Genomic DNA, 13901 nt, shown 5'->3' with positions numbered 1-13901 from the left:
AAACACAGCCGACCAACATTAAGACTTTACAATTATAATAGCTCACATATTCTCTTAATTAGGTTTCTTTTGTGACCTAGAACTGTATTTCACACAAACAGAGCTTCTGGACGATCTCAAATACATTTATGAAAAGGACGCCCTTTAGAGAAAAGCTGTGGATTAGGACAATAAACAAACTGCCCCAAACTGTCTATAGCACAAACACTGAGTATCTAATAGAATATAGAAGGAAAAACAAAACATAGACCACTTAGGAATTAAAATGTGAACAAACACCCTGACTGTGCAAAAGTTGAACATACATAAACAGATTCTAGATTAACTTCGGATAAAGTGAGCAGGCTGACTTAACATGACAAATAGTGTGTGATATTGTGTTTGCACAGCCTGCAATGGACAACAGCAGACTGTACCAGAACACCCCAGTTTCTTCCAGACAGCATCACTTACAGAGACAGGACAGGACAAAGCGGAAGCCAAGGATGGCTAGACTCTGACTGTGGGGCAATCAGGAGGCCTGTCGGGACCAGCAGACAGTACCAGTGGATGGCACGCTTACCTGAAGCGCTCTGCCTTTGGAATGTCACCACCTTTAATCTAGAATTCATGACAGTGAGCCTTAAAAGCCCCGGAGCACTCCACACTCCCAACCATGCAGCCCCCGAAAGCCTCAGGGCCAGTCCCTGATAGCCCTCCAGCCCAGACTGGAGCTGGTCCTGAAAGTCACAGACTAAGACTCCTAACACTCTAGGTCTACATTCCTAGGAACCAGGCGCGTCCTGTGAACTGCAAGCCTCCTGCATCCATGAATTTCACAACCTCAGTTCACGAAGCCAGAAGACAGAAATATTTGTGGGGAAAGTGTCACCTGAATTCACTGTGTGCATTCCCTAAATGACACGGTGCCACTATCTTCACAGCTCTTACATCGTCAGCAGGCATTGCAAGTGATCCAGAGATGACTTAAAGTACAAGGAAAGATGGGTGAGGGCGGGGGACGGTGCTGCACGTAAACACAACGCAGTTGTCTATGAGAACAGTCAGCAGCCAGAGACTGGAGTTCTGGGAGAGGAGGGAATCACAGGGAAAGATCCGAGACTCAGTCATCCCGTTGACCTTCGCAGGCTGACAGAGAACAGCAAGCAGCCTGGGAACACTATTCCCCACACGTAAAGGCAGTAACCACCTTCTTGAATTACACACTCAGTAGAACGTTACCTTTTTAGGTATGCTGCATTTTAAGGAAGCAGTAAAACTTTACTAAAGCCAAAATATAACTCATCTGCACTGGATGTGCCCAAATCCCATAAAATTCTACAGCAGTTTGGGGTGAAGCCAGGCTTGTAAAGATGAGCACCCTGACGGGCATGAGCCGCAGTCACCACACCTCCAGAAGAACGGTTAATATCCCCTGTTCTCAGAGATGGCCCAGCCACAGCAGTCACTTCTTATTAAATAAACACTTGTGCGATGAATGAAACACTACAGGTGGTTCCCTTGAATGGTTAGGGGAATTACCCCGTTCATATTTTACTGAAAACATTAGTTCTATCACTTGCTTATTGGTCATGATCACCTAGGTTGTTTACTAGTGGAAACAGATTCATTCCGCACCGTGGCTCAGAAGTAGTAACAAAGTAAACTGCAAGATAACAATCTTTAATTCTGGGGAAACATGGCACTAACAGAAAGTACAACACTGTGACCCGTGGGCACACTCACAGGGGTGGGAGACACTGTGCACACCAACCTTCAGAGCTCAGGCCTGCCCCTAAGAATCCATGATGAGGCAGATATTCAAGTGTCTCTGAGCAATCAAATGCACAGAGCAGAACCCTGTGACCTGAGACCTAGTTTCTCCCACTGAAGTTTCACAAGGATTGTTCATTTACCACAAATAATTATCTCAATGGCTCCAAGAATTTTTTTTCTGCTTCTAAAACAATCCACATGTTGCGAAAGTGTCTTTCCAATGCTAACAGACTAAGAATATTCTTTTCTTAAGAAACTGTAAAAAGGAGACAAAGAGGAATCTTTGTAATAGTTCAAACCACAGAACATCTGAAGGGAGAATGGACCACTGCAAAGGAAGTATGCAACCAGCCCACAGTGTGACAGTAAGATCCCTCACAGGAGGCTGGGAAGATGGTTCAGTGGTTAAGCTCTCCTGCTGTTCTTTCAAGGGAGTATAGTTTCTATCAAGTGTCTGTAGCTCCAGCCCTAAGGGATCCTGCCTTCTCTCCTAGCCTCCACGGGTGCCCACACACATGGCATATGGATCCACACATACACATGAAGAAAATAAATCTTAACAACAAAAGATTATTTTACCTACCAGCACAGAATATCCCAGGGACTTCACTCCTGATTATAACGGTCCGAACTTTCTTATCTGATTTTAATGCATCCACAGCTTTTGATAACTAAACCAAAGTAGGGAGGGGAAAGAAGAAAGAGGAAAAAAATCATTTTCAAAATCATGTCAACAATGTATTTAATATTAGAAGCAAACAGCTTAATCTTACACTCACCATTTTGAGAAGGTTTTTACTGAGTGAATTTTTCCCATAAGCTCTGTTTATTCCAAGCACCACAATGCCTAGTTAAGGAGGGGGAAAAGTACACACACTTGGGTTAGTGAGGTACTCAGAGAACAGAATGTAGCATATAGCTGACTAACCTGGCATATGATCAATCTGCCATCTTAACCAAGACTTGTTGCAAAACTGGGCCTTTATTTTTACAGTTATAGCTTTCTCCTCAAAGTCAAGTACTTTTTTTCTTAATATGGCAGTTAAAAACATATCAAAGCAATTGGTACTTAATATATTCAGTTCACTTTAAGGGGAGAATTTCAGTGTCCAGTTTCACGGGCCCTTCAACTTTTCTCTTTGAAAGCAACACAACAGGAATCTGCAGTGTCTTACAGGCTTGAATTACTAATAAGACTGACTAGGGAGGGCACACAGTAGAGACTGGCAATCACCACCTCATTCACCATCGCCCAGTAAATGGCACACACAGGGAACAGCCTTGCTGCATGCAGGCCTCAGCCCTGCTTTCTGCTGCTGCTCCAGCCTCAGGCAGCTCACTGCTCCTTGCTGCTCTAACAGTCTTAGTACTTCTATGCCAGGCTTCCTCCTGACCTCTGCCCTGCACACTTAACCCAACAACACTTCCATTCAGATCTACAAGCAATTCGGACTCAACCCTAATAAAACAAAGTTCATTATCCTTCCCCTAAAGCCCAAGCTCTCCCTGCTCACTCCCTGTTTTATTTATCAAGCTTTCATCTGAACGCAGGCTCTCCGCTCCAGCTGCAGCTGTCAGACTAACTTTCCAAAACCAGTTCCATGCACAGAATTCACCACTTATGCAAAATCCTTTATTTACCACAAAACGTCGAGTTCAGTGGCTGTAACTGTAGATCTTAAGTCCTATACAACCTGCACTCAACCTTCTCCCCTAAGCACAAACTTTCACTGTGGATCAGAAATGCCTTCTCCAGCTAAGTGGGCCTTATCCGTTCCTGACTTAAATCAAGGCAAAATACACACATCCAAACACCGTCAGGGAGGAGAACAGCTTGCAGGGGACTGAGGCTGTGACAGGCCAGAGGCCTACACCTACCTGCACTGACTGCACAGTGTTGGGTATACTAGCTCATTAATCCCACAGCAACCCAACAGGCAGCCACCATTCTGCCCCAGTTTAAGTATGTGCCATTAGCGGGGAGGCAGCTATATAGCTCCACACCTAAATGACTGCACTACATATATGCAAACTTCAGTTTCCATGTGAAGATAATTTAGCAGCTTAAGCCAGATGTACTGAGTACATATTATAATACTCAGTCGTCTCATTAAATACACACCAAGATGAATGGTGCATGGTGACTCTGACCAAACTGGCATGGCCTGGGCCAAAAGAAAGCCAAGGAAAGGCTCCCCCAGACTACTGAGATGAGCCAGAAGCTGGATGCTCAGGAAGGCAAGTGGAAATCATCGGGAAGAAGGCTTGACTGGATTGAGACATGCCGAGAACTAGTAAAGCACACACCTCTAGGGGTGGCTGTGACCACCCCTACCAGCTGCAACCTAATGAATGAAGTAACCATCCCGTGATGGAGTCTCAGTGTGTGGCATTACAGGAAAGCAGCAGAAGGAAGGAGGCAGGCCTGGCTGGAGGAAATGGGTCACTGAGTATGGCGTCTTTGGGAGCTGTATCTTGCCCTGGTCCCTTCCTATCTTCCCTCCCTCCCTCTGCTTATCGTCCTCCATGAAGTGAACAGCTTCCTCCACCATATAGATTTCTACCACCATGATGTTCTGCCCAAATGCATGATGGGCCCTTACCACCAAGGAATGAACCTTCTGAAACTACCAGCCCAAAATAACTCCTTCCTCATTTACACTATTACTGTAAGATACTTTGTCATACAGGAAAAGAGACACAAGGACTGAATTGAGAGCAGAGGATGACCAGGAGAAAGGTCAAAGAAGAGAGAGAGAGTCCAAAAAAAAAAAAAAAAAAAAAAAAAGCCGGGCGGTGGTGGCGCACGCCTTTAATCCCAGCACTCGGGAGGCAGAGCCAGGCGGATCGCTGTGAGTTCGAGGCCAGCCTGGGCTACCAAGTGAGTCCCAGGAAAGGCGCAAAGCTACACAGAGAAACCCTGTCTCAAAAAACCAAAAAAAAAAAAAAAAAAAAAAGAAGAAGAGAGAGAGAGAGAGAGAGAGAGAGAGAGCGAGCACATGGTCAGGGAAAGAAGAGAAGTCAACCACAGTAAATAAGTCAGCACAGGTCAGAGAATGTCCTTGCGGGCCAAGATCAAAGTCCTGTCTTCAGCTCAAAGCAACTTGGCGAGAGCGAGAGAGCAAGAAAGCAAGAGAGAGAGCGTGTGTGTGTGTGAGAGAGAGAGAGAGAGAGAGAGAGAGAGAGAGAGAGAGAGAGAGAGAGAGCACGCACACAGAGTGGCATCAAGATGGGAAAGAAAAAAGTAAAGCTTTGACCACTTATAGGGGACATGATTATCTATGAAGGAAATCCCACAGAACCCACCAAAAAAACTACAGAGCCAATTAATGAATTCAGCAATGCTTGTGTTTTATACATTAACGGTAAATAATCTAAAGATAAATTTAGCAAAGAACTCCATTGGTAACATCAAGACACAGAACAGGAATTCCACTTTGCAGTCCAGCACTGGAAATCATCACTCAGTCCTAGCAAGAACTAAAGAAACTGAAAGACAAGCAGTCTCTAATCTATCAGCGAGCGGAGGCCTGACAAGAGGGCATCTCAGCAGAAACCCCCAGCATACCCTCCAGAGGAGCCAGTGCGGGGACAGAACACACCAAACTACAACTGGCAAACGGGTTTCATTTGCACAACCAACCAGGAACTCAGTGTAGGCCACGTGTGATGGTTAATCTTGACTGTCAGCTGGACTGAGGCTCGCCTAAGAGATTAGCAAAATCCACCTGCGGGTGTCTGTGGGTTCGACTCTAGAAAGGATTAACTCATGGGAGAAGACGGCAGGATGCCACACCATCAGTAAACTCTACCATTGTAAACTACACCATCAGAAAGTTTTATACAGGTTTATCATACACCACGAAGCTGACGGTGATGGAATTAGCTAACTATACAGCTCGCCATAACTAAACAACTTGGCTCCCATGTAGCTCAGACTGGCCTTGACCTCACTACGTAGTACATGGGGGTAACACGAACATCACCACTCCCTGCTAATGCACCAGTGGGGACTGAACCCAGGGCCTCCCGCACGCCAGGCAAACACTCCACCAGCTGAGCTACACCCCAGCCCCACATTAATATTTTTATAGACAGTGTTGGACTTCTTTTGATGTGAAACAAAAGGGGGCTTGCTGTTCCATTTTGTCTCAAAATAATAAAGAACAATAATAATGCAGAAAACGTAACCAGAAAGGCTGTGAATCACAGCGAGAACTCAGGACAGGTTTAAAGACATTTTGATGAAAGTGCCTGAAAATGTGGCATCCTTCTATAATGCTTTTTTTCTTTCACCATGAAGATGTATATTTTTACTTAAAAAAATTTTCCAACTTAAAGTTAATCATTATTACTAAAAAATTGTATCAACCAACCACTGAAAACCACTGCTAGAACCTGTTTGACACCCATAATAAAATCAACAGCTTGGCAAATGCTCCAAAGGAAGTCACAATCCACAAGTACAACACACACGCTCCCGCGCTTCTGAACCACACGGTGAGACGTGCAGGAGCAAGGCAACGATCTGGAATTGGACTCACTTTAGGGGTATGGATGTTGTGCCTTCGTGTATGTTTGTGCACATGTGTGCCTGGATGTCATGACAAGGACATCAGAGCCCCTGGAACTGGAGTTACTGAAGGCTGTGAGCCACCATGTAGGGGGCTGGGACTAGAACCTGTTCTTTGCAAGAGCAGCAAGGCTCTCAACCCCTGAGCCATCTCTCCAGCCCTGTATCAACTTTTGTAACAGGCAACTTAGAGAGAACTTAACAAGCCATTAACAGAGAAACAATTAAAAACAAAAAACACACACATGAAAAACATTACTACCATAAAAAGCATTCTTTAAAAGACAGAATCAACATAGTCATAAGAAACAACCTAGTAGGAAGGGAGTGGAGAGGAGGCCCTCCTAAAGCTGTCTGGGGGAAGACATCACATTTTTAGAAACAGCCAGAAAGGAGAGGCTGGAAGGATGACCAAGTGACACTCTTAGCAAGATTTGGGCAAATCCCACTGGCAGACACTTCCTACAACTCTGAACACCAGGAAAGTCAAATTAAACAAATTAAACATGTCTTTACACAGTAAGCCATAACGTGTAAACAGTTCTCTCACATCTATTCAACACAACACTGATTCTGAACAAAATGGTGTTAAATCCAGCTGAAAAGTAGCAATGCAGCAAGAACCAAGAGAATACTAAAAAGCGAGCAGGGCTGCGAAGGACGGAGCCAAGCCTCAGACAGGGACGCAGGAGTCGGGGTGGGCGGAGGGCTTCCTGCTGTGTGTGAGGCACTGGCCTGGATGCCACTGCACAGACAAACCCACATTTGTCACAAAGCAGTATCGCAGTGCAGCGTCCACAGGGCCAGGCAAGCAGAATTCCCAGGGATCTCCTCTGGATCGACAGCGTAAGTCAGCGGGCGGAGGCCAACAGACATGCTCGGATGGTTGGGTGCTCACAGGAAAAGCAAAGGACACACATGTACACCTAAATACGGAAGAGCGAGGGGGTGCGGCTGAAGGACTGACGACCCCTAAGTGTGGCTTTCTACGGCCCCATTCTCTCCGTCTGCTGCTGCTGGTGCCAGGCTTTGCCCTTTAGAGGTTGCAGAAGCATCCTTCAGTTTGAACAGTGAGCTTTTATCACGATGAATTTTGTCAAATGCTTTGTCTGAGTGTGTTGGGGTAAGTGCAGTTTTTCCTGTTTAGCTTGCTGGTGTGATCAGTCACTTTAAATGCTTTTCAATAATGATCCACACCTGCACCCCCAGAGTAAATCCCACGTGGTTGTGGTAAATAGTTCTTACTATGTATTGTTAGATTTAATTCGTTTGGGTTTTATTTGAGGCCAAAAAAGACACACACTTAAACCTAAGTATGCAAGACCCTGAGGGTGAAGACACCAGTGAACAAGACAACGGGAAGTACAGGCGTGATACGTAATAATCCAACCAGCTCAGGAGTAACGTTAGGCTGGAGGGACCTATAGAGATCACGAGGGGCTGGAGAACGGCTCGGCTGGTGGAACTGCTTGCCCTCCATCAACTCAGCCCTAAAAACAAACAAACAAACAAGCAAACAAAATCATCAGAGTGGATACCATCATCATCAGTGGCAAATCATCCAGCAGGACCTGGCGGCTGGCTCTAAAGACATGTTGTGTTTTAAGGTCCATCGCTGGCACTAATCAAAGAAAGCTGACGCAGGTATATTAATTTCAGAGAGCTGATGTCCAGCAAGGCATAGCCTCCCGAAAGAAAGGGGCATTCCATGATGCAGGGGTCCTGCTCCTCTGAGACATCACAATCCTTAGTGCGCTTGCACCTGCAGAAGAACCTCAGCGCTTTGGGGAGAAGAGATGAACCCACACCCCATACAACTGCAGGCTGTAACTCACTTCTACCAGCAGACCGGCCCAGCAGCAGCTGTGCTCACTGAATGCAGAAGCTTTACCCAGCCACAGCAGAGTTTCCACTCTTCTCAAGCTCAAGGGAACATCAGTGAGACAGACCACACTGAGGGTGAAAACATCTTAGCCCACAGCAGTGAGCTCCTGTGATCCCAGCACTCAGGAGGCTGAGGCAAGATCACAACTCTAGGCCAGTATGGACTATTCAGCAAAGCTATGTTAAAGGAAAAGAATGTGGGGCTGGAGAGATGGCTCAGCGGTTAAGAGCACTGGCTGACATCAGATGTCCTCTACACTGAGGCAGACAGAGTCTCTCAACTGAACCCAGGGCCAGCCAGCTTTATCTAGTCCAGCTCCATAATTCCTTCTCTGCCTCCACATGCTGAGATCACAATAATGACAGCACCATGCCCGCCTGGCCACCAAGCCCCAGCTGGCCACCAAGCCCCGCCTGGCATCTGGGTGCTCTGAAGGTCCCAACTCCAGTCTTCACACACACATGGTAAGCACTTTAACACCTGGGCCATTCCCCTAGTCCCCAGAGGGTAGTTTTTAAAATGAGTGATTTGATAAGCCTCTATCAAAGAAAGAAACTTGAGCAATTCTCAACAAACAAGCTCTGTGAAAAATAGAACCAAAAAGACATGTCCTACCTCAGTCTACAAGGTTAGTATTAAACCAGATAAAGATTATAGAAACAGAAAACTAAAGACCAATATTTCTCATAAATATAGTTGCACATAAAATACACACATATCAAATCCAACAAAAGAACCACTTACCACCACATGGGATTTACTCCAGGGTAGAGGTATGGGTCATTACTGAAAAGCATTTAAAGTGATTCATCACACCAGCAAGCTAAGCAAGAAAAACCAAGATTATTCCAGAAAACATACTTGACAAAATTCAACAAAATAAAAGTTCACTCTCCAAATGGAAGAAGCTTCCTCAACTGATTCAGACTGAGTGAGCAAAGTTTGAATGTTTTCCTCCATGGATCAAGAGGGGCAGGATGAGGTAAATTCAGCTGTATAAATTAGCGAGAAAAAGAAATAAAGCCATTCAGAAAGAAGCAAAGCCACTGTTTCCGAACGACATGCCATATATGGGAAATACAGAAAGTATGAGGACAAATAAGAGAGGTTATCAAAGCGCACAATACAGTGTCTACGGGCAGCACTCCAGTGGACTCCCACACATCAGCAATGAGCAGCTGGAAAATGAGCGTAACAAAACTATTCCTCTCATGACAAGAGAAGCAGAAATGGAGCTAGTCAATGGAGACAAATTTATGGAGACAAAAAGAGATAAAATGTTGTGGGTTTTTTTTGGGGGGGGGGGGTGGAAGGAAGCAAATGGAGTGTCCTGTTGAAGATGAGAGGGCTAATTTTGAGTTTGATTTTTTCAAATGTTCTAAAATTGAAGCTGGAGAGATGGTTTGGTGGTCAAGAGCATTTTGGTGCTCTTATAGAGGATCCGAGTTCGGTTCCCAGCACCTACATCAGGTGGTTCGAAACCACTGTAACTCTAGTCCCCGGGGATCCAACACCCTCTTTTGGCTTCAATGAGCACTGCGCTCACATGCACATACATGCATACACATGCACACATACATATACATGAAGAAATCTTTTTAAAAAACAAAAGGAAAAATGTTCTAAATTGGGATTGTTTTGAGAGAGCACAACTGTGAAGATGCACTGTACATGTTGAACATTATGGCCCATCAATCATACCTCAGTAATTCAAAACTCTAACTTTATTATTGAGATAATTCACATATTCATCAAATACATGGAAATATATCTTTTAGAACATGAAGAAAGATGTGCTAGCAGGCTTCTGCCGCATCTACCAGCCTACCATGGGTAAAGCTGGCATAAATAAAGGCCATAGAAGGTTTTAAAGAAATCTCTCACCCGATCTTTGCATCTCGAGTGAAGGATTGAGAGGGTGCCTCAAGAATGACTTCTCTGTTCACTTGCTTGTTTGTGCTGTCGGCCAGAAACTGTCCCAACAGTTTCAGAAAGCCATCTTTAAAATGGGTCACTGTATAGCCCAAGCTTACCACCCTGCAGAAAAGAACGTTCCTAGGGGCGGGGAGAAGCCATTCCCAGAAGCATGTACAGAAGCCTAAGCAGAAAGGGCTGCAGAAGAGCAAGGTCAGGGCAGCTGCAGGGGTGAGCTGAGGCGGCCCAAAGGAGAAGGCCTGCAACCAGAAGATCCCCCAGCACACAATGTGAAGGGGGCGGGGATACAACTAAGAGGGGCCTCTGCAAGACAAGACCCACAGGCTACTCTAAAACTGAGTAGGATGAACAAACCTGGAGGAGAAATAAGTGGCAGGGAGGCTCTCTGAGGCCCCACTGCAAACTGCAAACACAGAGCCCTGAGATAAATCAGAAAGGACAACTCACTACACAGGACAGGTGAATTGTTGCAGGGTTCTGGACCACTAAGGTCCTGTCCTATGCTGCTCCTGGTGCCTGAGTCAGCCCCACCATCCAAGCCCACCAGGGAGAGAACAGAGTGGCCTAGTCTCAGGTCTTAAGGGTAGCCTTGAGGCTACACCCCAGGGACTGGTACTTCAAGGTCATAGGTAGGTAGAACAGGTATCCACCACATCTCCCCCTTTTGTCTAAACAAGAAAGTTCTAACCTAATACAAAACTATATACAATAGGAATGACTATCAAGTATTGTCCACGAGAGGGGAAAGGTAATAACATAAATAAAATAGAAATATAACCAGCAAGAACAACATCAAACAAGAGACACACACTAAATACCCAGAAATATCCAGACCATAGGTAAACGGCATGTTACTCCACTAGCTGTCCTATCCTGAAGAATCTAACTTTAGTACCCAAGGTGTTATTAGCTAAGATACGAGAGGATTATAACTGTAACTATCTAGTCCTCAACCCCATCAAAGATCTGAGAAGGAAAATAATGTCACCCGAGAAAACAGGAAGTGCAAGCAAGCAAATTCCAAAAAACTGCAGGAGTAGACAGAGACAGCCGGCAGCCTGGACAGACAAGCCTAAAGTGTTCTGCACACACCCACCTCTGCGGCGGGCCCTAACCTTACAAATGAAGCTTGGTGCTTCTCGGTCCCAGAGGGTTCTCATGTTTCTGAAAGGCTGAGAGGATCAAATTCTGGACTCATGACTCTGACAAAACCACCAGGAGACTCTAAAGAATGTGCTATTAGAATCCACAGTACCTGCCGCAGCCCCTTCCCTCTCCCCACCAGGCACCCTCCTGAGGACACTGGGATTTCTCACCAGGAGAAGTGAGTTTACATCACAGGAGACAGTGGTGGCCACACAGTCTGATCCCCACCCTTTCCCCTACCTCCTGCCTGGGCATCATCTAGCCTGGGTACAAGATCCTGCTGAGAAAGCACAGCCATCATCAAAGGTCTATAAGAGACCACCACTCCTGCCTCATGAGCCCCGATTCACTCTTCTGAGCCCCCTCAACGCTGCGGTCTCTGATGGCAGGGCCTGAACTCTCCTGTGTCCCTGCCATGCTGTCTGTTGTCTGTTATGACAAAACTCTAGCAACTAAAACACCAACAATCTGCCTCAGTGTCCCTCTTAAACCTACATCCCCAACCTTTTGGAGACTCCATCCGGCAGTACCCCGGCCCTCATGCTTCCCTTTGCACTCCTTACAGTTGGCTCAGTGGTAAAAAACAGAGCAAAGCCTGCACGGTCATTTCTGCCAATCCTCAAAGAATGCTGGCCGGCTCAATGCTAAGGCCAGGGTGTCCTAACGACCGATAGTTAGATTTCTGATCAACGGAAAACATTCCCGTTTCTCGAAGCATCTTCCACGTGCTCTATCTTCCCCTGCAGCCCAATCACATCCGAACGTAAAGACTTCCCAGATGTTCTGTGTGGATTTGCACAGAACGTGCACTCACAAAAGCACACGGAACTTGGTACATACAGCTAGCCATATTTCCAGCCTCTTCATAAGTAAGGCACCACTGGAGCACACAACTTAACTGAAACACCAGCACCACTAAGCTTACCCAGAAGACTGGCATTCAAGGCTCTAATGATTCTAATGATTCTAATGATTCCTGCTTGTCTAAGCTCCCAGCTGGGCTTCCTGCTCTGTCATACCAGCCTTGTCATCTGCGGTTTCCCAAATACATATCTCCATCATTTTGACCATTCCACTGTCTCAGATGGCTTGAATGAGCAAGAAACAAAATTACTCTCCATACTCCTGAGCACCTCACAAAGGTTACCTACTCATCGGGCACAGTAACCATCTCATCTCATCATTCTGCTTGATACATTCGATGGCTGGAGAGCAGGGAAATCAAATCCAGAACCCTCAAGTCTCCAATACCTACAGAATGCCTTGGAGTTGGCACGGTGGCTCAACCCTGTGGTGCCAGCACTCTTGAGTCTGAGGATCTTTAGTTCCAAGGCAACCTAAGTTACACAGTGAGAGATAAACCCTGCAGACACTGCAGGGTTCTCAACAAGCCTTTGAGCAAGCCATCATCTGACCTTCAATAGACAGAAGAGCTTCTTAAAAGACAGCCATCCTGACTTACTTATTTTCCACTTCTACTTAAAGGATTACAGCACTCTATAAATGTTTGTCAAAATGCAATGAGTGGTCCTCTCTTCCTTCCTGGGCAATCCCCTATCCCACCTTTTCCACCCCTATAGTTAAGCCAACATGGCAACTAAAAGGAACTTCCTCACTATTCCTCTGCATCTTACCTTTCCAACGCCCCCAACCTCTGTCGTGCACTAATCTGTCTCCTCCCAGAACAGGGGCCCAAGGGCAAGATGAAATCCTTTATTTACTCCCACGTAACTCAGCAAGGCAAAAAAAAAAAAAAATTAGAAGTGCCCAAAATTCTTTAAGTGAAGTGCAACAGTCCCCCAAAACTAACTCTCCGAGATTAAAATGTGCAAAAGAAAAAGATGCGTCTAATTTAAGATTCTCTCGGGTAATAAAAGGCATCCCCGCTGCAGCTCCTACAACTCTCGCACTGATGCCTGAGGTGGCAGGGAGCTATTACACAGCAAGAAACAAGCCGGGCCCAGTACTAAACCCCCGGCATTGACCTTGGCTGCAGAGACCCCCAGGCGCGAGCAGCATCACCTTGCGCGCTGAACCGGGTGGGCCACCGTACCCTCCAGCCGCAGTTGCAACCGGGCCGACCTCCGCGGCCTCGCCCGCCCTGCCCGCAGCTCACCTCGGTTCTCCTCCTCCAGGTGCCGCACGCGCAGCTCGTCCTCGGTCTTCACCTCAGAGCTGTAGCCCCTCCTCGGGGCGGGACCCCCGGCCCAGGCTGCAGGGCCGAGCCGCGCACAGCACGCGGCCACCAGGCGGACGCGACTGGCCCTCAAGGCGCCCAGAGCGCCCGGAGCCGCCGCCGCCATGTTGTCTGTTTACAGCGGGCGCCCGCGGCCAGGCTCCGCCCCCGCTTGGAGACGCGCACGCGCACGACGGGCGTCTGGAGCTCTGGCCCCGCCCCTCGCCGTCTGGCCCGACCCGGGCCTTGGTGGTTTCTGAGGTCCAGGTCTGCAGCTGCCAGTGTGACATTAGTCTCTTGCCACCGCAGAGAAGAGGCATCGTTAAAGCTATGGAAACGCTAAGGGGACACATTCTCAAGTACCAGAGGGATTTGCCTCCCTGCACTCCTTGGACCACAGTCTAGGGCTGTGACTGACCATCCCTGCAGCA

The 13901-nt window shown here is 46.8% G+C and overlaps 1 protein-coding gene across 2 annotated transcripts in view; it reads right to left on the bottom strand.

Moving 5' to 3' along the window:
- Auh (AU RNA binding methylglutaconyl-CoA hydratase) overlaps window positions 1–13636 on the bottom strand; it is a 106028-nt gene extending 92392 nt beyond the window's left edge. Inside the window, exons 1-3 of one of the 2 annotated variants that reach the window (XM_052727803.1) lie at window positions 13411–13635; window positions 2535–2602; window positions 2339–2426 (exon numbers count right to left, since the gene is read on the bottom strand). In XM_052727803.1, the coding sequence (XP_052583763.1) occupies window positions 2339–2426; window positions 2535–2602; window positions 13411–13597 (343 nt within the window). In that variant the 5' untranslated portion in view covers window positions 13598–13635. Of the gene's footprint in view, window positions 1–2338; window positions 2427–2534; window positions 2603–13410 lie in introns of both variants that reach the window. The other variant, XM_052727804.1, reaches the window with a different exon arrangement.
- Between the last annotated feature and the right edge of the window lie 265 nt (window positions 13637–13901).

The sequence above is a fragment of the Peromyscus californicus genome, unplaced genomic scaffold (assembly GCF_007827085.1).
Source record: "Peromyscus californicus insignis strain IS unplaced genomic scaffold, ASM782708v3 Scaffold_8__1_contigs__length_139910024, whole genome shotgun sequence".
Lineage (NCBI taxonomy): Eukaryota > Metazoa > Chordata > Mammalia > Rodentia > Cricetidae > Peromyscus > Peromyscus californicus.
This window is presented reverse-complemented; position numbering and strand designations above follow the sequence as displayed.